Source organism: Eulemur rufifrons, chromosome 8 (assembly GCF_041146395.1).
Source record: "Eulemur rufifrons isolate Redbay chromosome 8, OSU_ERuf_1, whole genome shotgun sequence".
NCBI classification, from domain to species: Eukaryota; Metazoa; Chordata; class Mammalia; order Primates; family Lemuridae; genus Eulemur; species Eulemur rufifrons.
The window spans coordinates 90,308,453-90,323,372 of NC_090990.1; the positions used below are offsets into that span (position 1 = coordinate 90,308,453).

A 14,920-nucleotide genomic window follows, 5' to 3' on the forward strand; every position below is an offset into this window, starting at 1 on the left:
ACTGGGACTATAGGCATGTGCCACCACACCTGGGTAACTTTTTCTATTTTATTAATAGTTGCCTAGATAAATTTTTTCTATTTTTAGTAGATACAGGGCCTCGCTCTTGCTGAGGCTGGTCTTGAACTCCTGACCTCAAGTGATCCTCCCATTTTGGCCTCCCAGAGTGCTAGGATTACAGGTGTGAGCCACAGTGCCCAGGCTGTTTGCTAGTATTTTGTGGAGGATTTTTATATCCATATTCGAAGAGACATTAGTCTGTTTTCTTTTCCTGTGATGTCTTTGTCTGGTGTTGTATCAGGATAATGCTGATCTCATGAAATGAGTTTGGAAGTGTTCTCTCCTTTATTTTTTGGAAGACTTTGTGAAGAATTAATGTTAATTCATCTTTGGCTCTTTGGTAGGATTCTGCAGTGAAGCCATCTGTGGGTAGATTTTTGATTACTGATTCAATCTCTTTACTTGTTATAGGTCTATTCATATTGTCTATTTCTTCTTGAGTTAGTTTTGGGTTTTTGTAGCCTAGGAATTTGGCAATTTCATCTATGTTGTCTAATTTGTTGGCACAATTGTTCATAGTATTCCCTTATAATCATTTTTATTTCTGAAAGGTCAGTACTAGTGTCCCCTTCTCTCATTTCATATTCTAGTAATTTGAGCCTGCTCTCCATTTTCCTTGATCAATCTAGCTAAATGTTTATTATTAATAATATTGTTGATCTTTTCAAAGAACCATCTTTTGATTTCATTGATTTTCTCTAGTGTTTTTCTCTTCTTTATCATATTAATTTCCATTCTAGTCATTATTTCCTTTTTCATGCTTTCTTTAGATTTAGTTTATTCTACTTTTACATTGTCTTAAGGTGGACTGTTAGGTTATTGATTTGAGATCTTTCTCCTTTCTTAATGTAAATTTTATAGCTATAAATTTTCTTCTAAGGACTGCTTTACCTGCATCCTACAAGTTTTGACATATTGTATTTTTATTTTAATTAATCTCAAAGTATTTTATTTCTCTTTTGATTTCTTAATTGACCTATTTGTTATTTAGAAGTATGTTATTTAATTTTCACATATTTGTGAATTTCCAAATTTTTTCCAGTTATTTATTTCAATTTTATTCCATTCCATTGTGGTGTGTGTATATATTTTACATTATTGTAGCCTTTAAAATTATTGAGGTTTGTTTTATGGCCTAGTATCTTGTCTGTCCTGGAGAATTTTCCATGTATACTTGAGAAGAATGTATTAATATATTCTGTCATTATTGGAGGGAGAATTCTATAAATTTCTGTTTAATATAGTTTATAGTATTGCTCAAGTCTTCTGTTTCCTTGTTGATCATCTGTCTAGTGGTTCTATCCATTATTGACAGTGGAATATTGAAGTCTCCAACTATTATTATTTGTCTCTTTCTCCCTTCGTTTCTCTCAGTATTTGCTTCATGTATTTTAGTTCTCTGTTATTAGGTGCACATATGTTTATAACTGTTATATCTTCTTGATGGATTGCCCCTTTTAGCATTATAAAATTTCCTTCCTTACACCTAGTAACATTATTTTTTTAATTTCAGAGTATTACAGGGGTACAAACACTTTAGTTACATAAATTGCCTTTGCACCGCCCAGATCAGAGCTACAAGCATGCCCATCCCCCAGACAGCATGCACTGCATCCATTAGGTGTGGATTTACCCATCCCCTTCTCTCCACTCCCACCTGCCCTGCACTGATGAACGTTACTTCCCATATGTGCACATTACTGTTGATCAATTAGTACCAATTTAATGGCGAGTACATGTGGTGTTTGTTTTTCCCTTCTTGTGATAACTTCACTTAGAAGAATGGGATCCAGCTCCATTCAGGATAATATTAATACAAGAGGTAGTTCACCATTTTTTTTTATGGTTGAGTAGTACTCCATGGTATACCTATACCACATTTTATTTATCCACTCATGTATTGATGGCCACTTGTGCTGTTTCCACATCTTTGCAATTGCGAATTGTGATGCTATAAATATTCTAGTGTAGATGTCTTTTTGATAGAATGTCTTTTTTTCCTTTGGGTAGATACCTAGTAGTGGGATTGCTGCATCAAATGATAGTTCTACTTTTAGTTATTTTAGGTATCTCCATATTACTTTCCACAGAGTTTGTACTAGTTTGCAGTCCCAACAGCAGGTATGAGTGTTCCTATCTCTCCACATCCACTCCAACATTTATTGTTTTGGGACTTTTTAATAAAGACCATTCTCACTGGAGATAAGTGATATATCATTGTGGTTTTGATTTGCATTTCCCTGATGATTAGAGATGTTGAGCATTTTTTCATATGTGTGTTGGCCATTCATCTATCTTCTTTTGAAAAGTTTCTGCTCATGTCCTTTGCCCACTTTTTAATGGGGTTGTTTGAGTTTTTTTCTTGCTTATTTTCCTGAGTTCTATATAGATTCTAGTTATTAGCCCTTTATCAGATATATAGCATGGAAATATTTCCTCCCATTCTATAGGTTGTCTGTTTGCTCTAATGATAGTTTACTTGGTTGTGTAGAGCTTTTTAATTTGATCAGGGTCCATTTATTTATTTTTGTTGTTGCTGGGATTGATTTTGAGGTTTTCATTTTTTTGTTTTAAAATCTATTTTATCTGATACCAGTACAGCCACACCAGCTTTGTTGTGGTTGCTGTTTATAATTTTCCATATTTTACTTTCAATCTATTTGTATCTTTGAATCTACAGTGTGTCTCCTGTAGAGAGTATGCAGTTGATTCATGTTTTAAATCCAGTCTCACAATCTCTGCCTTTTTATTGGTTTATTTAATCCATTCACATTTGATGTTATTATTGATATAGTTGGATTTACATCTGTCGTCTTATTGTTTGTTTTCTATGTTTCATTTCTCTTTTTTTTGTTCCTCTATTTTCCTTTTACTCTTTTTATTTGCATTAAGTGAATATTTGCTAGGGTAGCATTGATTTCTTTACTGATTTTTTGCTACTTTTTTTTTTTTTTTTTTTTTTTTTTGAGACAGAGTCTCACTCTGTTGCCCAGGCTAGAGTGAGTGCCGTGGCATCAGCCTAGCTCACAGCAACCTCAAACTCCTGAGCTTGAGCGATCCTCCTGTCTCAGCCTCCCGAGTAGCTGGGACTACAGGCATGCACCACCATGCCCGGCTAATTTTTTCTATATATATTTTTAGCTGTCCATATAATTTCTTTCTATTTTTAGTAGAGATGGGGTCTCGCTCTTGCTCAGGCTGGTCTCGAACTCCTGAGCTCAAACGATCCGCCCACCTCGGCCTCCCAGAGTGCTAGGATTACAGGCGTGAGCCACCGCGCCCGGCCTTGCTACATTTTTAAAGTTTTTTTTTTAATGATTGCTCCAGAGTTTATCATAAACCTTTTATCAGAATAAGCTTCAGATTTGTACTAGCTTAACTCCAGTGATATATAGAAATGTTACTCCCACATAGTCCTGTTCTGTTTTCTACCTTTTGTGGTATTACTATTATATATTATTAATAAGTGTCTTAATATTACAAACACAAAAGTACATTGTTATAATTATTAATTTACCATGTGTCATCATTTCTATATCCTGTTTAGGAGTTTACTCCCATCTACCTTCTCTGTGCTACTTTGCCAAAAACATTAGACACATATTACATTTTTATGTTATAGGTCTAACTATACATTATAGTATATTATTTTATACAATTTTTTCTTAAGTCAGTTAATAAATAGAAAAATGTGCATTTATATTATCTATTAAAATTATATAATTATCTTTACATATGCTCCTTGTTTTTTCATGTAGATTATAATTCCCATTGCTTTCAGCCTGAAGAACTTCTTGTGGTATTTCTTGTAAGAAAAGTCTGTTAATAACAAATTTTTCAGTTTTTGTTTATCTTGGGAAGTCTTTACTTCACCTTTATTTTTGAAAGATATCTTTGCTGGATATAGGATTCTTGATTGACAGTTGCTACTTTAAGCAGTAAGAATATGTTATCTCACTGCCTTTTTGCCTCTATCATTTATTCTGAGAAGTCAGTGCTTAATCCTATTGGAGTTCCCTTGTAGGTTATGTGTTGTTTTCCTGTTGCTGCTTTCAAGATTTTCTCCTTATTTTGATTTCTGGCATTTTTACTCTGATGTATCTGTTTGTGGATCTCTTTGTGTTTGTCCTTCTCGAAGATTTTTAAGCTTCCTGAGTGTTAGTTGTTGTTTTTCAATAAATTTGAGGAATTTTCATCCATTGTTTCTTTTAATATTTTTTTCTGCTCCTTTATCTTTTTTCTTCCAGTGCTCCCTTTATGTGTTCTTGGTTTGCTGAATGTTATCCCACATTTCTCTGAGGTCATCTTCATTTTTCTGCATTGTTTTTTCTCTTTGTTCTTTGGCGGTATAATCTCCATCATATTATCTTCAAGTTCAATTATTCTTTCTTCTGCCAGTTCAAATTTACTGTTGAGCCCTGCTAATGATTTTTTAAAAATTTCACTTATTGTACTTTTTCACTCTAGAAATTACATTTGTTTCTTTTTTCCAATCTATGTTTCTATATTTATATTCTCTATTTTCTGCAACATTGTTATCATACCTTCCTTCACTTCTCTAATTATGGTTTCCTTAGTTCTGTGAACATGTTTATCATGGCTACTTTGAAGTCCATTTTTGAAAAATCAAATGTCTGGTCACTCTAATAGGCAGTTTCTATTGCCTGCTTTTTTCTGATGTATATGTCATACTTTCTTGTTTGTTTGCATGCCTTATAAGTTTTTGTTGGAGATTGAACATATTAGATAATGTACTGTTACTGCCCCCCTCTTCCTCCTATTAAGCCTCTGATGTGTTCTTAGGGAGCTACAGCTTTGGGTATGCCCACAGTCACTCTGCAATGACAGTGTTTTGTCAAGGCTCTCTCCCTCTTTTTCTCTGTCACACCGCTATTAAACTCCACTAATTTCTGTTTGATTGCTCTATTGTTTTCAATAATTCTCTGGGACATATATTGCTCTACAAACCAATTTCATATAATTCTGACTGCTTGGAAAGAATAGTTCTTGAGATTAGTGTTTGATATTTTCTGATTCCAAGTGACCTCCTCCCAGCTGTCTTATTCCCTGGTTCTTTCCTGCAAACTATTAAATAGTTTAGGAGCTTTTTTCTTGGCTTCTCCCTCCAGGCAAAATCTCTGGGGTAGGACTCTGGAGGCTGGGTGTAGGAACAATGGAAACCTTCTCTCTGAGTGACACTCAGATTGTAGGAGCTGAGCACTTTTTATAGGGGAGAGTAGCAGCCTGAGGTCCTCTTGGGTTGTCTCTCCTGGAGTGGAACTCTACCTCACAAACCCAAGAAATCAGGCCCCGGTATTTTCAGCATGCTATGCTTAAGATAGAGTCTCCATTCTATGATGTAAGTATGGGCTGGGTGGAGGAAGGGAACCCCCACTTCTCAACCACATTTGCCTAGTACCTAGACCAACTAACAGATAGTTGGGGACAGGATAAGAAACCCTGATGTCCTCTTTCCCCTGGGATGAAAGTTATCTGGGAGCTGGAGGGATAGGGAGCCCTGTGTTCTTGGATGCAGCATTCTGGAATGGAGTTTCTGCCTCAGTAAGCTGAAGAAGAGAGGGAAAAGGCTTGTTTTAAATACCATAGATTCTTGCCTTTCTTACTGAATCTTCAAAGATTTTCTTCAGTAGATGTTTCTGCCATTTTTGTTTATCTTTAGCACCATTTCCAGAGGCTTTAAATGGTTTATTAAAAAATAATTTTCGCCATTTTCACTGGGGAATTGGCCAGCCTTGCTTCTCACGCTGCTCACACAGTTATGCTGGAAGTAAATCATCAAGAGAATTTTAAAATTTCATTCTTCTCATTATGTGAGAAGACCCTACTGGTCTAGAAGTGAATATAAAGGGCGTTAAGTTTTTACAGTAGAGAGCTAATGTTGCAGGTAAGATCTACTTTGTCCAAAGTGCATAATGCCAGTTGCTACTTACCTGGGCGTTAGGAAAGCTATGTCAGTGACTAAGCCATCGTACCAGATAATTCAGGGCTTTTACTCACCTTTTCCTGAGTTCTCAAGATATTGTCACACCTAAGTTTACTATGACTGGCCAAATAAAACTCTTTCTCTTAACTGATAATTACTTTTATACTCTAAGCCAGTGGTCTCCAACCTTTTTGACACAGGGACCAGTTTCATGGAAGACAATTTTTCCATGGACTGGGGGTTGGGGGGATGGTTTTGGGATGATTCAAGCACATTATATATATTGTGCAGTCAGACCTCTCTGCTAACGATAATCTGTATTTGCAGCCACTCCCCAGCACTAGCATCGCTGCCTCAGCTCCACCTCAGATCATCAGGCATTAGATTCTCATAAGGAGCCACAACCTAGGTCCCATGCATGCTCAGTTTACAGTGGGGTTCAAGTTCCTATGAGAATCTAATGCTGTTGATGATCTAACAGGAGCCGAGCTCATGGGGTGATGTGAATGATGGGGAGTGGCTGTAAATACAGATGAAGCTTCACTCACCTGCCCGCTGTTCACCTCCTGCTGTGTGGCCCGGTTCCTAAAAGGCCACAGACAGGTAGTGGTCTGTGGACCAGGGTTTGGGGACCACAGCTCTAAGCAAATTATTTATCTTTATTTTACTTGATTTTTCCTTCAGGGCACTCCAAGAAAATATATTTAACATGATGCAACAATGGCTTTTGAAAATAGGCAATGAAATTAACAATGGTAACGTTGAACTTCAGCGCCACGTATGTACTTATAAGGATTTGTGAGGTTATATTTTGCTTTGTCTGGGAGTTTTCTTCAAGAAAAAACCAGGCCCTCCCTATCCAATTGAGGCAGGAGGGGAAGGGCAAAATGGAAGCTTATATAATAATTTCTCAGGTGATTTTCAGTGGATTTTTAAGTGCAGAAAGTTCTTGCCTCTGGAATGGTATTTTTGAGTTCTAATTATTAGTTCTATTAGTTCTAATTATTATCTTTACTCTTTACTTAGTATGCTGAAATTTTTTCCTCGATGAAATTAATCTGGGATGTGACCATTTTAATGATTTATGTCAGATTATGTTTCTTCCATCCCTTCAGCCAATAAGGGCAGAAACATGTTACTAACAGGAAAGAGAAGATGCCACAATGCTCTTGGTCTGTAATTACCAGAACAAATAGAATTATTCCACAATTCTGAAGAGCTGAACCTGTGGACTTCTTAACTAGCACAACATGAAATAATTTCCAAAGGATGTCTTAGTTTACTTCATTTATCCCCACTTCCTATTCTTGTTTATAATCTAAATTTACACAGGAACCTCTTAGTATAAGTAAACTTAACATGCAAATATTTTATCTTACAAAATTGATAACATGAATTTGATTTATTTGAATATTTCTTAAATTAGAAATTTGAAAGGCAGAGACATCATGTTATTGGGAACACTACTGATGAAACATTACATTATATTACAGTTCTATTAGCATATTATAAACATACAGTTACCAAGAGTTGAGGAGTAATTATGTTAAGGCTGGAAGTATAGATCCAGGGGATCCCCAAGCTTGGGAGAAATTCTTATGACAACCAATATGAAAAAGAAAAAGGATAGAAGAATGCCTGTCACATAGTGGGACTCAATAGATATTTGTTGAATGAAGTTAGGAAGAACATTCCAGCATTGTTGGTGTCTCATGTTGCTACTACATCAACCTCTTCTTTGGCAAAATACCATCAGGAATTTATCTCCATGGAATCCTATACTTAATTTTTGGTATTCTAGAATTCAATTTTTATGATAAGATTATTTAGAAAGTACCTTTGTATATGTCTATTTTTTTTTTTTTTTTTTTTTTTTTTTTGGAGACAGAGTGTCACTTTGTTGCCCTGGCTAGAGTAAGTGCCGTGGCGTCAGCCTAGCTCACAGCAACCTCAAACTCCTGGGCTTAAGCGATCCTACTGCCTCAGCCTCCCGAGTAGCTGGGACTACAGGCATGCGCCACCATGCCCGGCTAATTTTTTCTATATATATTTTTAGCTGTCCATATAATTTCTTTCTATTTTTAGTAGAGATGGGGTCTCGCTCTTGCTCAGGCTGGTCTCGAACTCCTGAGCTCAAACGATCCGCCCACCTCGGCCTCCCAGAGTGCTAGGATTACAGGCGTGAGCCACCGCGCCCGGCCTATGTCTATTTTAATACTGAATTATTATGGTATAATGAATCTGTATAGAAAGCTTGCAAGATTGTAAACTCTTAGAGGAACTATGTGTATCCATATTTACTGGTATAAGTATTTAAAAATGGAAAAGTTTGTCTTTTTTTTATCTACCATTTATTTTCCTTTCTGATCCATTTTCTTACCTCCAGTTATTGTTGTTTTTCTTTTGTCCCCTTACTCATTTGTATTACATGGCTGTATAAAACAGCAATCTCTAAACATTGTTGATCCAAGTACCACTATCCCTAAAAAATCTTTGAGCAAGTCATTTCTAGCTTACTATTTATAATTTACATGCAAGAATTACTCTATTGACATGTTTTGTACATTATAAACACATACAAAATGTCAAACAATAAAATAAACAATATTTTAAAATAATTTTTAGTAATGGTTCAAAAAACTAATGTGATTGAACAACTTTCATAATTTTTATAATCACAGGTTAATACTTAGTGATAAAGCTATTCAAAGATCTGCTTCTAAGTTCTGTTTAATACTTGTTTTTAATGACTGTCATAGCTGTCATTGAAATCCAGGTCACAAAGAAATATGAATCCAAATTGAAGAAGTGCATCATTGGCTGTATTTATTGAGTGATAATACTCATTTTTCAATTCTATCAGTCAACTATGCAAAGGTTTTTTTAACTGACGAGTAAATTTCCTATATATCGTAATGTCAATCAGTTGTTCTTACAAACATTAGACAGTAGAGCATTTCTGTATTTTAACAAAGTATTTTCAGACCACTGAAACACTTTATTTGTAAGATTTTAAAACAGTTTGGAAATTTACTTCCAGATTTTTGAGTGTATACATTTGAGACTTTTATTTTATTTTTTTAAAGTTTAGCATATAATCTTTATTTTTTCTTTCTTTCTTTTTTTTTTTTTTTTTTTTGAGACAGAGTCTCCCTCTGTTGCCTGGGCTAGAGTGAGCGCTGTGGCATCAGCCTAGCTCACAGCAACCTCAAACTCCTGGGCTCAAGCGATCCTACCGCCTCAGCCTCCCGAGTAGCTGGGACTACAGGCATGCGCCACCATGCCCGGCTAATTTTTTCTATGTATATTTTAGTTGGCCAGATCATTTCTTTCTACTTTTAGTAGAGACGAGGTCTCGCTCTTGCTCAGGCTGATCTCGAACTCCTGACCTTGAGCGATCCACCCACCTCGGCCTCCCAGAGTGCTAGGATTACAGGCGTGAGCCACCGCGCCCGGCCCATATAATCTTTATGATTTCAGAATTTTCCACCAGTCATGTCAAATTTCAGTTATGGTTTAAATATAGTGAACTATGTATTTCAATCAAAATATTTATAGCTTCTAATTCTAGAGGAAATAGATTTGAAGTAGAAATAATATATTCATAGGAATTATATTAAAATCGTCTATATTTGAAAAACACTATCTTAGGCAGTAAGAACAAATGTAACATCAATTAAATAACAGCAGTTAAACTAAAAGGAAATAAATCAAAATTACTCCTAAAGAGAGAAACACAGATATCCTGTTTGGGGTTGTCCAGGGGTCATCGGCAAACCTGGATCAAACCTGCAGGTGACCTGGACCCCCGAGCCCTCATGGCTTACCCCTCCTCCTTCCTCAGGGACCTGATGTCCTGATCCAGGGGATTCCCTGACACTCTTGGGCCTCTGCCTAGGGCTGCATGTGGAACAGCCGGAGCCACTTGGGGAAAGCTAGAATTTAAACTCTGCTTCAGCCAATTTTTGCCTATTGTGACCATCTTCTTTTCTTTGCTCATTGAGCTTTCTCTCAGTCAACAGAGCAGCCAACCAACTTTCTTGTGCTTTTTTCCCCTCATGATTGATAGATAATCTGTCTTTGAAGGAAGGAAGTGGTTCTTTCTACCGTCTTCCAGTAGGGTCACACTTCTGATGCATATGGCTGGTTTTCATGTACTTTGGGAAGTTTCTTCTCTATTTCTAAGTTGTAAACTCCCTCTTCAATTGATTATCTGCAAAGTTACCTTATGTTCTTTTTAAATTATTTTTATTTTTTTTAATTTTGTAATATTATGGCGGTACAAATATTTTGGTTACATAAATTACTTTTGTACTGTTTGACTTTTAAAAGGTGAACTATGTATCATTTTCAGACACAAACTCACACCAAGATGGAAATATTTCCAACTATCCATTTTCAAAATGATCTCTCCATAGCATAAGTTTCTTTTACTCATTGTTAAACCTCACTTATATTTTGAAGGGACAAATATGCTTTTTAATTTTTTTTAATATCAGCTAAAAAGTGGCTAAGTGGCCACTTGTCCCTGAAAAGATTAGTAAATTTGGAGCAAGTCTTTTCATATGTGAACTAAAAATAAAATCCTAAGCCGTCTGCTAACTGAATGGACCCTTCTTGGCCAAGGGGACCCCAGAAACACCTTAAAACTGAGTTCCCAGCCATGATGGGGATAGGAAAGATAAAGAACAATTACATGCATGTGAGATACCTTCATAAATATTCATGCCTCCTCCTATAGCTTACTGAATATGTATATTTGACCACTGGCTGAATATAAAATCTTGTTCCCTTTTGTTCTGTGAAGCACATGTGCCTGGCTTGTGGCTGAGACTCTGCTTCCCAACCTGTGGGAATGGCCACCCAACAGGCTGCTACCCTTTATGAAAAATAAAGCTCTCCTTTTTCCAAAGTATAAATCTTGTTAATTAATTTTTTAAGTTAACACATAAAAGAAAAGCACTTAATTCGTCTTAAAATTCCCTTTAAGAATTTTATATCAGAATCATAGTAAATCTCTCTTTTAGTATAAAAATTATCATATTCACTTTCCTTCTCATTAAAAAGAATGATTATATATCTTTGTGAAAATAAAAGATACTCTTCTGTTTGATTTGATTTTAATTTTAAATTTAAGTATGATTTTTTGCATAACCTTGATTCTTTTTTTTTAAGTCACCCAGACTCTCCTGAGCATGACCTTGATTCTATCATTTAAACTCTCTAATATAATTTTGAAATGAAGATAATAGCATCTATTTGTGTTTATTTCATAGGGATGGCCCAAGGATTGATTAATATTTTATTTAAGCAAAAATGAGTTAATTCAATGACAGTATAATCTAGGCCATTGCCATATGAAAGAACAGCTAGGAATTTATTTACTCTCATTGAGAAGCAGTAGGAGCATAGCTAGTGGAATGTATGGGGGAAGTATCTTTGATTTGTGAAAAAGGCTTGTCTTTTTCCTCAGGAAAACGTTGCCCTTTTTCCAGATATGTTAATTCAGATGTAAAATACATTAATCAACATTGCTTTAGGTCATTAACAACTTTTCCTTCCAAATTAAGAGGCAGGAAGTTTGGATGTTTTATTTTTATTCATTCATTCAATAAACATTTATTAATATTTACTCTCTACTGTGTATGGTATTGAAGGATAAAATGATAGCTCATTCCTTAAAAAGAGACACACAAGCTAATTGAGGATACAGATTTGCAAGTGATTATAACAAAGATATGTAAAAAGTACTATCAAAACATGGGAAAGGAAGCAAATTAAAGCCAATGGAAATTAAAAAGTCTTCTCAGAGCGGATAATGTTTAAGCCTAGAGAAATACTTAGGAACTGACCAAACAGAGAAAAGAAGGTAGGGCATTTGAAGAGTATGGTGTGTCTGATGTTTGCATTTTATAAGGTTTCCTGCATTTTATTTCTGGGACCCAGAGTCAGCAAACGCTATAATGCAGAGGTTTCCAAACTTTCTCTGTTCATGGTACCCTTTGGGTTCTAGCATTTTCATACTCCTAAGCCAAAAGAAATAACCTCACAGTCAAGTTTATTAAGTAAATAAGTTCAAACAACTTGCTAAACATTTAATGTCCTAACAATTTAGTAAGTGTTTGGAAAAGTAATACACATATATTGAAAGAAAAATACATTTATTTTATTCTTATTTAATCAAAATAAAAATGAAATACATGTGCTTATTGGGCATCGTGCAGCTTCTCTAACCGTGGAATCAGATCAAGCACTACCACCTTCATCTCCTGTTCCATGTTACCTTCACAGAGTACTTGTTTGTATCATACAACCACCATTCAAACCAGCTTCAAAAAAGATACATCATTGAAAGTGATATAGTACATCTAAAGCTGAAGCTGTGAACTATGTTAAGTTCATTCTGTGTCCCGCAGATGTCACATATCAGTGTTATTTCCCTCCATTTAAGGTCCCATGGTATCCTTGTGAGTTTGCTGTGGAGCCCTGGAATGCCTTGGCACACAGTTTGGGAACTGCAGCTTTAATGGGTTAATACCCTTAGCCAATCTAAAGAAGGGGGAGTAGTTTAATGTGGTATGGTGAGCAAAAGAAAATAAGGCCACACTAGCTGAGTAGTGATGATTTGATTTCATTCAGAATTATAGCGTTATTGAAAGTTGGACACCGGTATGATCATTTCTATTTTTAAATTTGGTGTGGTTTTTACTGTTTGATTTATTTAAAATTGGTCATTTGTATTGTGATCATTTTTTAACAGATAGATGAGTTGCATATATCTATGATCCAGTGGATGGTAAATTTGCTGATTGTAATGATACCTGACTTTACTGATCAAGACACTCTTCCAAAGTTAGAGGAGGAAAGTGCTGAGAAACATGATATAGGAGTTGCACAATTAGAGCTGGATGCGATTGCACTGACAAAAAAGTTGTCCCAATACTCCAGCTATTTGAGCAGGTGAAACTCTCTGGTTATTTAATTGCTGCCCTTTTGAAGATTAAATGTGACATAAAGCAGAGAAGAGAAAAGCAGTGAAGTAGCAGCAATAAAGGTTATTTTAAAACCTTGAAAGAAATACTAGTTTGATTTTTCAACTAACTTCAACACTATACTCAGTTAGAATATGAGATTTTGGTGTTCTCCCAGTGGCCTTAGAATTCTTTTGAAAACAGTGTTAACATTGGAAAGATGGGAATTGTATGTATATGGGATGAGAATTAGTTTAAAAAAAACCTCACTTGCTAAATAAGATGATACATTCTGTGCTTTTGCACATAGTAGGGGGGCATTTAAGAAGAAGCTTATATAGTTTCCTGTATAATCACATGCAAAGCTGAATGTATACTTTTATGTGCTTCACTAAATACCAACCAAAACGTCTCTTTTAAAAAATGAAAAAAACCCTTATATCTGAAAAGCTAGAAGATTCCACTGAATAAAGATGAAGTCTAAAAAATTATAATCTATTAACTAAGATGCATACTGTCACTATGATTACTTTAAATTTGGGAAGTAGCTTTTACAATCTAGATAATTTTTCCCTTCATTTTAATTAATGTTACCAATGGTCAAGGGTGAGAGAGGTGGAGGGAGAAACAGGAGAAGAGTGAGAAACTGATAAAGGGACAAATTATTCTTCTTGGTGAGGCAGTAGCTGAATCATTATGGTAAACTTCTACTGCCTGGATTTTTGGATTTTAAACACTTAGAAGAGGAGCCAACAATAAGCAGGTCATGCTGAGTGTGCGTATGCTTTATAAAACAATTTCAATTTTTATCATTTCTTTTGCAGTTGTTGCAAAGGGCTGGTAACAACAATGGCTCTGAATAAAGCATTTCACTCAGAAAAAGGTGCTGCTAAGGAACTTCATGAGCTAGACAGGATGACGGTAATAATTCTGTCTTCCCCTTAATTTTGTTTTATTTGTTTTTAGCAGATTTTTGAGGTTTAATAGATATAAAATAAACTGTACATATTTAATGTGTATAATTTTATAAGTTCTAAAATATGTGTATACTTATAAAAATAATCACCACAATAAAAATAGAAAATATAGCCAACATACCCCAAATTTTCTTGTAATTCTTTGTACTCTCTCCTTCTAGCCTTCTCCTGTCCCCAGGAAATGTCTGATCTACTTTCTAATACAAAGATTATTTTTAATTTTCTTGAATTTATATAAATGGAATTATATAGAATATACTCTTATTTTGTCTGACTTCTTTGACTAAACATAATCACTTTGAGATTCACACATATTGTTACTTTTATCAAAAGTTTATGCTTTTCAGTTCTGAGGAGTATTTCATTGTAGGGATATATACATAATTTATTTATATATTCTCTATTAATGGTCATTTAAATTGTTTCTTGTTTTTGATTATTACAAAGCTTCCTTGGATATTCACGTACACATCTTTAATGGACAAATCCTTTCATTTCTCTTTAGTTTAATATTAGGAATGGAACGGCTGAGTCATATGGAATGTATGTGTTTAACTTTGAAAGAAACTGGCAAACTATCTTCCAAAGTGGTTAATCGGTACAAAAATTCAGTGGGATAGAAGGAATAACTTCTAATATTTTAGAGTACAGTAGGGAAATTATAGTTAACTATAATTGATTGTATATTTCAAAATAGCTAGAAGAGAAGAATTGTAATGTTCCCAATACAAAGATAATTGAGGCGATGAATATCTCAATTACCCTGATTTGCTCATTACCCATTGTATACACGCATCAGAATATTACATATATCCCCCAAAATATGTACAACTATGATATATCAATATTTAAAAAGTAGTTAAACCATTTTTACACTACTGCTAGCAGTGTATGTGAGTTCCATTTGCTTCATATCCTCACTGACACTTTGATATAGTCAGTCTTTTTAATTTTAGACTTTCTAAAAA

General features: G+C 34.9%; 1 protein-coding gene across 1 annotated transcript in view; it reads left to right on the top strand.

Annotated features, from left to right (window-relative positions):
- Window positions 1-14,920, top strand: part of AXDND1 (axonemal dynein light chain domain containing 1) — a 92,396-nt gene that overhangs the window by 58,510 nt on the left and 18,966 nt on the right. The window contains exons 17-19 of the mRNA XM_069478399.1: window positions 6,689-6,782; window positions 12,765-12,964; window positions 13,800-13,896. Of these exons, the coding sequence (XP_069334500.1) occupies window positions 6,689-6,782; window positions 12,765-12,964; window positions 13,800-13,896 (391 nt within the window). The remainder of the gene's footprint in view (window positions 1-6,688; window positions 6,783-12,764; window positions 12,965-13,799; window positions 13,897-14,920) is intronic.